The sequence below is a fragment of the Pinus tabuliformis genome, chromosome 8 (assembly GCF_031772625.1).
Source record: "Pinus tabuliformis cultivar Carrire ecotype Pingquan chromosome 8, CPIR1, whole genome shotgun sequence".
Lineage (NCBI taxonomy): Eukaryota > Viridiplantae > Streptophyta > Pinopsida > Pinales > Pinaceae > Pinus > Pinus tabuliformis.
The window spans coordinates 2,031,195,220-2,031,209,701 of NC_142294.1; the positions used below are offsets into that span (position 1 = coordinate 2,031,195,220).

Here is a 14,482-nt window from a genome sequence, read left to right on the forward strand (position 1 = left end):
CCGGGGCTCATCCCACAAGGCCTGGACAGGACAATAAGCATGAAGGAAGAGGTTAAAGAATTCTGGAACACCCCCCCCAAAAGGCTTTTTGAAATATAACATCAATGGGGCATCAAAAAATAACCGGGAATAGCGAGCTTTGGAGGAGTTCTTCGGGATGAAAATGGAAGCATAATCTCCCTTTTCCATTGTCATTTAGGAAAAGCCACCAACAACATGGCGGAACTTATGGCATTGGAGCAATACTTAGAACTTCTGAAAAAGGAAAACTATCAAAATGTGATAATAGAAGCTGACTCAGAGTTAGTCATCAACGCAGCCAAGAAAATTAGCCATGGAACAGGGCCAGAAAAAGTTACAAAATGCTGGAGTTTAATTAAGGTGCTCCATAGAATTCAGGATCATCTTCAGGGACTACGCACACTCAGATTCATCCATGTGCGTAGAAAGGCCAACAAATTGGCGGACATTCTTGCCAATCAAGGTGTCACCTGCAAGGATAGCAAAATTTTGTGGGGTTGGCTTGCAATGCCACAGAGCGGACTAAAAGAACTTTGCCATAACCAGGCGGAAGAGGATAAGAGAGTGTATCAGAACAAAACTAAGGAAACCAACATGCAATGAGAAAACTGATGCAGGACTCACAATTTTGGTCAGATATATCTATGGCAGTTAGCTTGCCAGGGGCGGCCTCAGTAACTATTGTTATCACAACAACGAAAATACCCGGAGGCGGGAGTTTGGTTCTCACAGTTATGGGAAAGGACGAGAAGAATATCCAATGGCCCTGTTCGAGTGACTTCATTTCACTTTTTTTCCAGAGTTGGGGGTTAAAACCACTTTTCGGGTGGTTTTGGTGCGATCGCACCGCGTTCAAGCCAAAGGCGGTTTCGAATTTGGGGCAGCGACAACATTCTTGTTTTAACACGTGGAGGAGGGCGGGGTATGAAAACCACTCTCATCGCACTATAACCCTCGATTATTTCAGGCGAGCAATCATCAGTGCTATCGTTCGATCTTTGCAAGCCCGATCAGTGGTCTGGATGGTGCGAGCGGTTTGGTGGGACTAGAGGATTAAACATCAGGCTTCTTTTTGGAGCGATAAGCATCTCCACCGTCGAGTTTAAGTAGGATCTTGGACGGTAGTGTTTTTGTGGCAGGCTCAAGGTTTGCTAGCGTGGGTATTTGTGGGGAGGGTTCTTGTGCCCTGTGACCCCCGTCGCTTAGTTTTTTCAGTACTCAAATGTGATAGGCAAGCAGGTTTTGAGGTCGGAGGGCCTAGGCTCTTTAGGACTCGTTTCTTTTGGGACTTTCACCCACTATGTGGGGAGGAAATGTGTATATATTGTAAATTATGTGTGATTTAATAAAATATAAGGCACGAATCTTACTTCAGCCAAAAAAAAAAAAAGAAGCAAATGAATGTAGTGAATGGAAAACGGCTATGGAACAAGGATATGAATCTATAATCAGGAACAACACTTGGGAACTGGTTGAACTTCCTAGAGGGAAACAAACCATAGTTTGTAAATGGTTGTATAAACCCAAGATTAATGCAGATGGAACCATAGATAAATTAAAAGTTAGATTGGTAGCAAAGGGGCATTCACAAAAAGAAGGCATTGGCTATGAAGAAACCTTTGCCCTTGTAGCTAAACTTAATACCATCATAATGTTGATTGCTTTAGCTACTAAGAAACATTGGATGATTCACCATCTAGATGTAAAGTCTGCATTTTTAAATGGAGAATTGAAAGAAGAGGTTTATTTAAAACAACCTGAAGGGTTTGTCCAGAAAGGGAAAGAACATTTAGTCTGTAGATTAAAGAAAGCTCTTTATAGACTAAAGCAACCACCCAGGTCTTGATATGAAAAGATTGATTCATTTTTTCTGCAATTTGGCTACAACAGAAGTAAAAACGACCCTAATTTTTATACCATGAAAGATGAACAAGGGTGCATAGTGTTGATTTCTTTGTATGTAGATGATTTGATTATTATAGGTGATGCTACTTATCTAATCAAAGAAATCAAGCAACAGATGTCGCAGGTGTTCAAAATGAAACACCTTGGTGAATTAAGATAATGTTTGGGTCTTGAGATCTGGAGAGATTCAGGAAAAACATTTTTGTCCCAGGGAAAGTATGTCAAAGGACTACTAGAAAGATTTAGGATGGATCAGTGTAAGTCTGCAGCAGTACCACTACAGCAAAACATCAAACTGCAGAGTGAGAATGGCTCTAAAGAGGCAAATGTGACACTTTACAGACAGCTGATTAGGAGCCTAATCTACCTCACCACTACGAGACCAAATTTGGCTTATGCAATCAGTGTGCTAAGTCAATACATCTCCAAGCCACTTGAAAGTCATTGGAATGCAGTGAAAAGTGTTTTGAGGTATCTACAAGGTATTGTAGATTATGGTATTATTTACATTGATTCCTCTGATGTTAGATTGACAGGATTTACAAATTCAAACTGGACTGTAAATGTAGATGATCACAGATCCATAACAGGCTATGCATTCAACATTGGATCCGGAGTGATTACATGGAACAGTGAGAAATAGAACATAGTTTCCTTGTCTTCAGCGGAAGCAAAGTATCAAGCTATGTGTGCAGCAACATGTGAGGTAGTTTGGTTGTGAGACTTCTCCAGGATGTTGGGGAAGAACAGAAAGATGCAACAACAATCAGATGTGACAATCAGAGTTCAACCAAACTTGCTAATAATCCGGTGTTTCACAAAAACACTAAACACATTGATACACAGTTCCACTTTGTCATGGAGAAAGCGCAATCAAAAGAAATCCATTTAGTATATTGTAATACATGTGATAATGTTGCAGACATTTTCACTAAGCCTCTTGGAAAAATCAAGTTTGAAATGTGTAGGGAGATGTTAGGCATATTTGTGAACCCCTTCTTCATTAAAGGGGAGCGTTAGAGATAATGGAGAATATCTTAGAATAGTGACTTGGTTCACGAGACCTCAGGATAAGAATTAGTTTTTATTTGTTAGGTTATGATTCTAACTTCCCTAAATCTATGATTACTATATAATGTGTGATGTACATGAACAATGTAGAGCATTCTGCAGAGCTAGAGTCTCTTGGTTCATGCTCTCTCTCGTAGAGCTGACCAATGGTTTTCATTCTATTTAATACAAAACATTGCATTTTTAACACTTCCTAGTTGGATGGCTCGATAACATTTAAGGTTTTGTGGTGATTGTTATCTAAGTTAATTTATGAATATTTTATCTATGATTAGAGAACCTCGCACTTACAAAATTATTAATAAAAATATTACAAAAATGAAAAAAACAATATTAAACTTTTAATTTATAAAATTTGAAATATTATTTTATTAAACTTTTAATTTATAAAATTTGAAATATTATTTTATTTAAAAGTCAAAATTAAATTTTTTGAAAACATTCCAGCTCACAATTTCAGCTCAATAAATTTATTTATAATTATAATTAAAATAAAACATTTTTATGAACCATACGTAATGTAATTCTTTCATATTTATAAATAAATAAATAAAAATATATAAAGAAATCAATATAATTGTCTTAGGTTTAAAAAATAATAATAATTTATAAGTAATTAAATTAGTTTACAATTCTTTTAGGTTTAAAAAATGTAATATTTGAATAAAAAATAATATAATTTGTTTGAAAAAAAAATAAATAGAGTTATTTTTTTTAAATTGGCATATTTTAATTGTCAGATCAGTAATGGATATCTATGGCTTGATATTATTTGCAAATGTAAACTAACTCATTATTGTTATTCAAAGAAAACAAACCATCTAAAATTACAGGTTAATAATTTCCACATAAAATTACTTTTTAATGATCTATAAAAAAAATCCTCTCAATCTTAAGCCATAAATCCAAAAAAAAAACCAACACTTAACCAAATTCAATATAATAACCATCTTTAAAAAAACAAAAACACCCCTAAAATACAGTTTTATAACCTCATATCATATAATATAAATAATATAATATAATATAATATAATAGCGATCCTTAAAAAACAAAAACAAAAACACGCGACAGAGACAATACAATACAAATACAATTAATTGAGGTGAAAACAAAAAACAAACCTACTTCACATAAAAAATTAATTTAAAAAAAAAGCACAAAATAAAACCATTAAAATATATTAGAGATCCTTCTCATTGAGTTTCCATTCAGAGCCCGTCAATCTTTTGAAAACATTCCATTCAACCATACTTATCACCTGTGATCCCTATCAGTACCAAAACGGAAGGTTTTTCTTTTATGACAATGCCATTATGATTTCTTTGCAAACTTGTGAAACCTTTGTGTCTTTATCGACCATCATAATCCATCCCCCTGGCACATCGTCCGCTGCCAGCCCGCCCCACACTAAGCGACGAGATACACAGATGTTGTTATACCCTTTGTCAGCACTGAACAGATTACACTCTTCCGTCCACATTAATATGTGAAAGTATAATTCACTACCGCCGCCGGATGGGGGGTATTCAACTACCATTTTGAATTCATCAACTGACACACCATCATCACTCGCTTCAAATCTTACATCAAAGTAAGTATTCTCGTACCAGCGGGAAGGAGCGGTGAGAAAGCACATCAACAGAGCACCGTACGACCGGAATTCTTCCATCTTCGTATGAAACTCAGATGAATATCCAGCAAAGTCAACATCCACCACTCTGAGGTTAAATTTCCTCGCAATGGAATATATTCCTCGCCTGGCCTGCACAAATTTCAGAAGTTCATTTCAATTGATAAATTAAATTATACAATTCAATGTATCGATTTATTGCTTGAAAGATTAACTCTGCTCTCAGGAAAATTAAATACCTCATAAACTTTTGCTTTTAGGTACAGAGGAGGAAAAGTTGATAGATTTTCATAAATCGATGCCTGCACACATTTCCCAAATCCGTTTAGCACAACTATAACGTAGTCTCGTTAAACTGGCCACTACAATAAGGTTACACATCCACCGATAACAGACCACGACTAACCATGAATGAATACGCTGTGTAATACTAACCACGAATGAATACGCTGTGTAATACAGACAAGTGAAAGCCGATAACTTCCGTACTGTTCCACTCAAGAAGGCCGTTGATAGATTTTCATGAGAAGTCGATGCCTGCACACATTTCCCAAATCCGTTTAGCACAGCTATAATGTAGTCTCGTTAAACTGGCCACGACAGTAAATAGAGAAGAAAAATAAGATTACACATCCACTGATAAGCAGAAAACGCCTAACCATGAATTAAACGTTGTGTAATACTAACCAAAAAATTGCAAATATCATTCCAGATAGCACGAGTGTCTGTTGAAAGGCGGAGACATTTCAACTGATCCCGTTGACTCAGTCCCTGTATGCTCTTCAGCTCCCAACACGCCTCCGCTTGAATCTCTTCTAACGATGTCAGACCTTCAACATTCAAGGTTTCCAACACAGAGCATCGATTTGCCTTGAGGACTTTGAGGTCTACCAGATTTGAAAGGTTTGTTATTGTCTTCAATAGCGAGCATCCTTGCAGGTTTAATCTTACTAATGTCGATGGCAAGTTTTGAACCTTCTTTAGCTCCCGATTTCCTGAAAGATCAAGAGTTTCAAGGCTGGGTAAAACATGTCCAGGAATATGTATCTTGGTTATCTCCGTGCCACTCAAAGTGAAATCTCTTAAAACTGTGCCAACCTGCATTGTCCCCTTTTTAAAACTAAATATTTTGATTGGACAATTCCTTATAACCAAAACTTCCATATTCGGCCCTGCAATTTCCTTCCATAAAATAAGCTCAAGCTCTTGATCTCTGAAACCTATCAAAACTAACTCTTTCAACTCTTTTAATCGTCTCAAATCACCCAGAGACTGTCGTAACTCTGTCCTCAAATCGTCCAGAGAATGACATAGCTTTGTCCCCTTTAAATCATCTATTCGGGCAGAAGAACCTGTAGCTTTAAATATAGTCTCTCGCACTTCCCCTATTCTAAGTATTTGTAACTTTTCCGGTAGTTTCAAATTCATGGGCAATTTTAAATCAGTAGATAGTATATTCAAGTATCTTAAAGACTTTTGATTTTCGATTCCGCCGGCAAATATTTCAACTTGCTACAACCTTTGAAATCGACATACTCAAGTGATGACATATTTCCCAAAAAATCCATGGGGATTGAGAGATCGAAGCAGTCTCGCAAAACTAGATATTGGAGATGCATTAATTCAGAGAAGGAATAGGGCAGTTGTGTTAGATTATTGCAGCCGGATAGATCTAAATGTTTGAGGCTTTTGAGTTCCCCAAACCCAATGGGGAGCGATTGTAGAAATTTGATATTCTTCAACACAATCTTGCTCGGATTTTTTATGCTGGTTCCCATCCATTCCAGAAAGCGGAAAAAATAAGATGTCGTCAAGCCTTCCCTGCTGCTATTTGAGACCATCGCAGAATCGTTAAGATCAAGGCCGCTGCTGCTAGAGGTACTCGCCCCTGACTTAACCCGATTGTTCCTTCGAGGCATCTGACGGGCACGCCCCCGACTTAACCGTTGATTACGATGCGTGCCCGTCAGATGCGCAGAAGGGTTAAAGATGGGCCTTCGATGTGTGTCTGTCACATCAATATTCAACACACTCAAGTTCCGAGGAGGCTGCAAATGTTAATGCACATAATGTGTTTAATACAATGTGGGACGAATTTCACTATACTCAAAATACTCAGCAAACTATGGATGTACTTACCATATTAAATCTTTGGAAGAACTGCTCGAGGTCCCCATGTCCCTCAAGTTCCAAAACTCTCAAGTTTCTCAGTGAAACGGTATCAGGAAAATAGATGGAGCTGAAACTGCGCAATCGAAGCCACACCAAATCTCCCGACATATCCCACATACCGAAAAGTGTCGACAAATCTATGGGAACCTCAACTACAAAGAGGCGTACACCTACACCTTTAATGTAATTCGTGCAATCTGGCAGATGCTCACCTTTCGGCGTCCGAATCCCTCGTATCAAACAGGAATCGGCTCCGCCCTAACAAACGCATTTCAGGGAGTTCAATTAAACGCCCGTTTGTAATGAATCGTTTCATAAAAATAAGAGAAAATATGCTTTGCTTACTTGTAACTTCAACATCAATTCCTCTACATCTTTCGAGCAGCCGAGCCGTAGTGGGTTACGCGTTGGAAGCACACCAAATTCTTCCCTGGCGATATGTCTGGCCAACTGCCTGATATGCTCATGCATTGTAATTTTCTCCGTCTTTGGTAGGTGGACATAATCGTAGATACTATCTGGATCGTGGACTGTATAGCCCTGGGAAGATTGAATCCATCACTCTCAATTGAAGGAAAAAAATAGAAAGAAAAAAAAGAAAAGAAGGAAAAAATAAAAAAGAAAAATAAAAGATAAAAAATCAATCCAAGGAAGAAAAAAAGAAGTTATGGTGTATAAGATCCCACTGGAATAATGTTTTTGGCGAAAAGAAAAATAAAAATAAAAAATACCGAGATAATTCTTACCAATTTCGGTCTGGATACCATTTCATCATCTTGGACCTCATCATAAAACTCGACTAGGCATTTTTGACGGAGATTTTCAAGGCAATCACAGACGTCTGTGTAACCTAGGCCCTCAAATACTCGAACTGCAACTTCTTTTTCCTCTCCCACTAAGAAACAACCGATGTCCAAAAATATCTCCTTCTCTTCACTATTCAGAGCCTCGTAACTCACTTTTAAAGTGTCCACTATATCCTCTGGCAGTCTTCTTGATAACCTGTCCAAGTGCCGTCTCCAATACTTTTCCTCATAGCGGCCAAGGAACAGCCCGCCCAAAACTTGTAAGGATAATGGCAACCCACCACAAATTTTCAAAACCTCCGCAACCAAACATTCGAATCCTTCATATGGTTCGGATTGATCGAACGCATGCCGGCAGAAAAGCTCCTGAGCATGCTCTGTCTGCAATGGCTTCAGATTATACACTACAGTTTTTGGAGAGGAGCGTCTGAGTAAATCTTGATCACGAGAAGTGATCAAAATCAAACTACCCGATCCCACAACATCAGTGACTAGTAGATTACTTATTTGCGTGATATGATCCACGTCATCCAAAACAATCAGAACTTGGAGACCTCGGAGACGATCGCGAAAAATACCTTTCCCATGTCTGGTATCTTCAACATGGAAATCACAACCCAGCAGATCCCGAAGGAGCTTCCGCTGCAAAGATGATAAATCCTTTTTCCTGACGTCGGACAAAAAACAAAACCTAGTAAAAGCCGAACGTTTCAGGTTGTAGAGATGTGTGACCAGAGTTGACTTGCCTACTCCGGCCATTCCTGCAATCCCCACAATAACTGTGCCATTTAACTCCCTCTGTTTCTTAATTTCATCATCTATTTCCCTCACAGCTGGATCGAGTCCAACTAGGTATTTACCCACTTCCAATGGTTCCCAATTTACCCCTTTTAACACAGCTTTGACAATCTCCTCCAAAACCTCTCCATAGTCACTGCAAAGCAACAAACACGTACATGCAGTCATAATGATCAGAATTACTGGAAGGAAGGAAGAAACGACTTCGAGAAATCAAAGATTTGTAATAAAGCTGAATGTATTCACCTTTCATTAGTTTTGAAGAGAAGGCCAGAAATCTCTGAGGCTTTGTTGAGGGCCGCCTTCCATTTCTTGATGTCTTCTATGCCGACTCTGCCTTTCAGTTGGTGTTCTTCAAAGGTTTTCCTATAACATCCCCTCTCGCTGTCAATGTAACGAAGGTCTGTGGGCTCAACGTCATAAAACACAGGAATGATCTTCCTGTTGCATCTCAAGATCCAACACAATTCATCCAAACACCAACGCGATTCAGCATAGCGCTTGCTGAAAATGGCAATATGTACTGACGCACTCTCAATGGCTCCGAGAATTGCAGGGGAGAGAGCATCTCCGGTTTGGAGTTCCTTTTGATCGAGAAAGACGCGGAACCCATAAGATTTGAGGCGACAGTAGATGAGGCTAGCCAAAGTCTTCTTAACATCAGGACCCCTGTGACTTATAAAAACGTGGTATGTTGCTGATGATACTGGCGCTGGCTCTGTGGCAACCGACTCCATTGGATTTTGCAGATGGTATAGTAGGCTATCAGATTGAAAGGAAGATGATATAAACGAAAGACGTGGCAAGGAGAGGAGATAAATTCATATTGATGTCCAGGATCTAATCAAGGTATAAATAAGGAGAAGCTTTTCCCAAATTAACTTGGTGGTACTCCTAAAACAGCTTTACAGAACCGCTCTCCCCAGTGCGCACCTTCTCACCGACAGTCACCACTGCCCTGTCATTCACTTTATCAATTTATCCTCAAAGACCTCACATCCCCACATTATGCGGGCCGATTACAACTCACCTACCAATAATGCCCATTGCCGAATGCCGAGCTTAGTAGAAGCAAATATTAAGCGCTATACAAAATTTGATGATTGGCGGTTGAGACTAAGCCTAATTTTACGGTTCAGCACAATAGATGTGTAAGTGTGTCGGTTGGATTGTTAATTTTAAAATAAAAATAATATAGGCTATAATTAAAAAAAATGAATATGTGGTAATAACTAAAAATGTTTATGTAAACTGTTTAAATATTAAATTAAAAAAAAAATAATTAATAAGAGATTTTAATAAATTATTTGAATATCTATATTAACTGTGTATATCAATTTCATATATATTTATATATAGAAAAATAAATTGTTAAAACATAAAAATAAGTTTTTTATGGTTAAAAAGTTTATTGGAAGTTTGTAGTTGAAGAAATTTGATCCCTCTCCGTTCATGTTAGATCTGTACTTAACATAGATCTATGTTGGTTTAACCAATGTGATTTTATTCTTATTCAAGAGAATAAGATGTAAATATAGTATGTTAATGATTGGTTCTGGACAAAATGTAAAGGTAGTGTATCAACGATTGACATAGTAAATAGTGTATAATATTCATCTTTATAGGACAATCTCTTTCACAACTTTAAAGTCTCTTAGTGTCACAATGCACTATTTGGGCACATTATGATACCTCCAACACTGATGTGTTTCACCTCTAACTTGTGGAGCACAAAACTTCACTTGGACTACGCCTCACATTAAGCTTACTTATATAAACTTTATGCCATTAGTTACTTATACCATGACTCTTTGATATAGTGGAAGTAATTTTATTGTCAAAACTACTTCAATTAAACTTCCATTTATAAAGACATGAGCATTATGTTGGACATTTGATAATCTAGCACTGCTCCTGTGTGTTTGTGACATGCATTCTCGGAAATCCCTTAAGTCTTGTAATGTGTTTGTTCTACTGGTTTTTGGTGCAACGTGATGTGTTTGTTTACTAACACCTACTGGGTTTTGGTGCAAGGTGATGTATTTGTTTACTAACATCTACTAGTTTTTGGTGCAATGATAATCGTGATTCCAACAAATGGCATTAGAGCCAAAGGTCTCAGTTCAAAACACCCCTGGTACGTGTTGGGAAAGAGATAGAGATTGTTAGGCAGTGGATTGTCCAACACTCCCTATGTGTTTGCCACATGTTTTTAACCACCTCTCAGGGATCCATTAATCGTGGTGATGCATATGTAGAACTTTTAGAATTTTAATTTAGTTATCACTAATTATTAGGTGGATGGTAGGGATTTAAACATTATAAAATATTTTAAAATAATTTTAATAGTATACACAAAATTAATTTAATTACCAATTAAATAGGGATTTAATTTTTATAAAATATTTTTAATAGTATACACAATCAAAGATTGAGATTTATTTCCAAAGTAGTTATGTCTTTTTTTACCTTTTTAACTAAATCCATTAATTTTAAAAAATGTCATATGAACAAGTGCCATATAAAATAAACTATGATTTTTTGGGCATGTGGTATTGATAAGAAACTATATTCACCATGATATTGTAAGAAAGTTTCTTTACAAATTAAAAATCTCCATGATAATGTGTGGGTGATATTGTAAGAAAGTCTATTTACAAATTAAAAATATTCATCATAACATGGGTGTGAATATCTATAGTTAAGAATCTTATTACATGTTTTTCTAAATGTATATATATTTAACTTATGTATTAATTATTTTTAACTTATGTATTAATTATTTTTAATAATATTTTTTTAAAATAAAGTTACAATTTAATTATTTCTTTTGTTTTTTTTAAATTTGAGCAAATTAAAATGTATGATGAACTAAGTGTTTTGATACTTACTATGAATTGATACCTCTCCAAATTTACTATTTTTTTAGGGTGATTCATAGACATTGAATGACCACTACATCCACTAAAAAATCAAGGTAGATCAACCAGAAGAGATCTACATGTGGGCCAAACTAACAAGGCCTAACCCCAAAGGCATCAAAGAAATTTGGCACAATGACCTCCCCATAAGAAAAGTACTTAGCAAAAAAAAACTATCCCTTGAAACTACATTTACCAAAAATTTAATTTAATTTATACAACTATACTAATTAAATTTAATTAAATATAATTTTCTTTTTTCTTTTTCTATTTTTAATATAAATAATAAAATATCTTTTAAAAATATAATTTTAAATTATTATATTTTTATATAAAAAATAAATTTAATATTATTAAAATATTATATTTTTTTTTAAAATAAATTCAATATCCTTGAATACTTTGATAGCATAATTACAATCCATAATACCACGTACCATGGCCACTGGCCACTCTAGTCTTCACTCCCTTAACTTGTGGCCACTTCCTATATTTTCATTAACATACTTAAATATCCAATATTAATAAATTATCCAAAATACTTTTACTTTCAACAAACCAATGAAAAAAATATAAAATTCTTGCAGACTTAGCAATTAAAAATAATATCTAAGATATAATTGTTCTAAAACATGGATGATGCACAACGAGGTCCAATTTTTGTAGCTTGAAACATTTGTCAAAGATGTTTGACAAAGTTTAGGTTAGCTTTATAATACAAAATATCATAAACATTCCTAATACATTATGAATAACATTTTAAAATATATATATAAATTTATTAACTACAAACTCATTATATTTTATAATTTATGTTTTATAAAAATTGACCTATAAAATATGTTCTGGAGATACTTTATTAAATATTTACACAATACTTTACATATTCTAGAATTAGGCAAAAATGGTTACAACATTTAAAAAATATTACACAACCACCTGAATACTGCCCACCATTTTCGTTAACTCACTACCAAATATTCGACTCCTCGTCATTTACATTTCCATATGATTACCATAAACACTTCATTGCACCCATGGTCTATTTTCAATTTAATAGGCATAAATATAAAATTAATATTGCTTATCATTATCACTATTTTAATGTCATCATAAAATTGGAAAAACTTATATAGAATTATAAGGTTGTGAGATGATTGTATTTATGAATATATTTTATAATATATATTTTTAAAATATATTAAAAATAATATAGATATATATATAAATATAGATATGTTTGGAATGAAAATATGGAAATTTTAAAATATTTTGTAAATGGTAAAATGAATAATTTTAATTATCAAATTTATGATTAGCAACAACTAACAACGATATCAAAAAACTTCATATCTAATATTAATTATTTAAACTGAACTTTGAACTTTGAGAACATAGCACAATTTATATATATATTTTTTAAATTTTTATATATACAAATTTATTTTAAATTTTTATATATACAAATTTAAATTCTAAACCTATTTTATAATGTATATTTTAAAATATTTCAAAAATATTAAATAAAAAAATATCATCCTCTAGCAAAAATAATTTCGATGGTAATATTTTTATATTATTTATCATCTTTCTTTAGTTTTGTTTAAAAAAAATAAAAGTTTTACCCATAAATTTTCTTATTTTTATTTTTAAATAAATTTTTTTATTCCTCTCTCTTGTGAACATATAAAATGGGAAATATAACTGAGATAAAGCAATGACGCCGAAAGGAGATGCGATCAATTCATGACGATGACGCCCACAATCCATTGTCGCTTCTAACTTTTGCTTTAAGTAATTTCAAAGCTTTTGCTGTTATGGTGCTAGGCATTAATGCACTTGAATACGAAAATAAGAGAAATCTGTTTTAATAAGTTCGAGTGTCATTATTGTTAGCTGTGATTTGGTTAAATTATCTGTCTTTTCATAGATCTCTCATTTTTAATTTTATGATTAATTAATAATAAATGTTGTATTAAGAAATATATATAAACGGGTTCGGATATAAATGCTCGCAGATATAAATCATTTTATATGCAACTTTTCGGATCTTTTCTCTTCTGGACGGGTTCAGTTATATAAAGAGTGCGGATATATAAACAGTCTTCGAATCTTGGATGTATTGAATGGGTTCGGATATAAACGCTCGCAGATATAAATAATTTTATATGCAACTCTTCGGATCTTTTCTCTTATGGACGGGTTCGGTTATATAAACAGTGCGGATATATATTGAACGGGTTCGGTTATATAAACGGTGCGGATATATATATAAATCATTTTATATGCAACTCTTCCGATCTTTTCTCTTCTGCGGTTCATATATAAACAGTGCGGATATATAAACAATCTTCAAATCTTGGATGTATTGAATGGGTTCGGATATATAAACAGTGCGGATATATTGAGCAGATATATAAATCATTTTATATGCAACTCTTCAGATCTTTTCTCTTCTGCAGTTCATATATAAACAGTGCGGATATATAAACAGTCTTCGAATCTTGGATGTATTGAACGGGTTCGGATATAAACGCTCGCAGATATAAACGCTCCGGTTTCTGAGGCTCGCATATAAATCTTCGCATATATAAACGCTCCGGTTTCTGAGGCTCGCATATACACACGGTGATCTATATATAAACGCTTCGTTTTCTGAGGCTCAGGTTTTTGAAATACATATAAATCCTCGCATCCGGTGATTTTGGGATATATAAATCCAAAGCTCGGTGATCTATATCCTCGCTCCAGTTTCTGAGGCTCGCATATAAATCTTCGCATATATAAACGCTCGCAGATATAAACGCTCCGGTTTCTGAAGCTCGCATATAAGTATAAGCTCTGGTTTTCTGAGGCTCGCATATAAGTATAAACGATCGCAGATATAAACGCTCCGGTTTTCTGACGCTCGCATATAATTCTTCGCATATATAAACGCTCCAGTTTCTGAGGCTCGCATATACACACAGTGATCTATATATAAACGCTCCGGTTTCTGAGGCTCCGGTTTTTGAAATACATATAAATCCTCGCATCCGGTGATTTTGGCATATATAAATCCAAAGCTCGGTGATCTATATCCTCGCTCCGGTTCTAAGGCTCCGGTTTTTGAAATATATATAAACCCTCGCATTCGGTGATCTTGGCTCGCATAT

General features: G+C 35.0%; 2 protein-coding genes across 3 annotated transcripts; both read right to left on the reverse strand.

Annotated features, from left to right (window-relative positions):
- Positions 1–4,160: 4,160 nt before the first annotated feature.
- Positions 4,161–6,058, reverse strand: LOC149244589 (uncharacterized). The gene is made up of 4 exons (XM_089374904.1): positions 5,318–6,058; positions 5,066–5,167; positions 4,870–4,932; positions 4,161–4,762 (listed from the first exon to the last, which is right to left on the reverse strand). Exons 1-4 carry the CDS (start codon positions 6,056–6,058, stop codon positions 4,298–4,300), a joined length of 1,371 nt encoding a protein of 456 aa, XP_089231030.1. The 3' UTR covers positions 4,161–4,297.
- A 38-nt stretch (positions 6,059–6,096) lies between these two features.
- LOC149244590 (TMV resistance protein N-like) lies at positions 6,097–9,318 on the reverse strand. Of its 2 annotated transcripts, none has more exons than XM_089374902.1 (5): positions 8,653–9,318; positions 7,549–8,542; positions 7,148–7,342; positions 6,770–7,060; positions 6,097–6,678 (listed from the first exon to the last, which is right to left on the reverse strand). In XM_089374902.1, exons 1-5 carry the CDS (start codon positions 9,141–9,143, stop codon positions 6,097–6,099), a joined length of 2,553 nt encoding a protein of 850 aa, XP_089231028.1. In that variant the 5' UTR covers positions 9,144–9,318. The 2 variants fall into 2 exon arrangements, with proteins under 2 accessions (XP_089231028.1, XP_089231029.1); XM_089374903.1 differs by having other exon boundaries at positions 6,462–6,638; positions 8,653–9,315.
- Between the last annotated feature and the right edge of the window lie 5,164 nt (positions 9,319–14,482).

What these genes read in the sequence shown, in the direction of transcription:
- LOC149244589 (XM_089374904.1), bottom strand. Translation starts at nt 6,058, where the DNA reads ATGAATTTGAAACTACCGGAAAAGTTACAAATACTTAGAATAGGGGAA. An exon ending in ATGATATTTGCAATTTTTTG is followed by an intron (nt 5,168 to 5,317) that starts GTTAGTATTACA and finishes AAATGTGTGCAG; the next exon opens with GCATCGACTTCTCATGAAAA. An exon ending in ACACAGCGTATTCATTCGTG is followed by an intron (nt 4,933 to 5,065) that starts GTTAGTATTACA and finishes AAATGTGTGCAG; the next exon opens with GCATCGATTTATGAAAATCT.
- LOC149244590 (XM_089374902.1), bottom strand. Translation starts at nt 9,143, where the DNA reads ATGGAGTCGGTTGCCACAGAGCCAGCGCCAGTATCATCAGCAACATAC. An exon ending in AATTGATGTTGAAGTTACAA is followed by an intron (nt 7,061 to 7,147) that starts GTAAGCAAAGCA and finishes TGCGTTTGTTAG; the next exon opens with GGCGGAGCCGATTCCTGTTT. An exon ending in TCTTCCAAAGATTTAATATG is followed by an intron (nt 6,679 to 6,769) that starts GTAAGTACATCC and finishes TAACATTTGCAG; the next exon opens with CCTCCTCGGAACTTGAGTGT.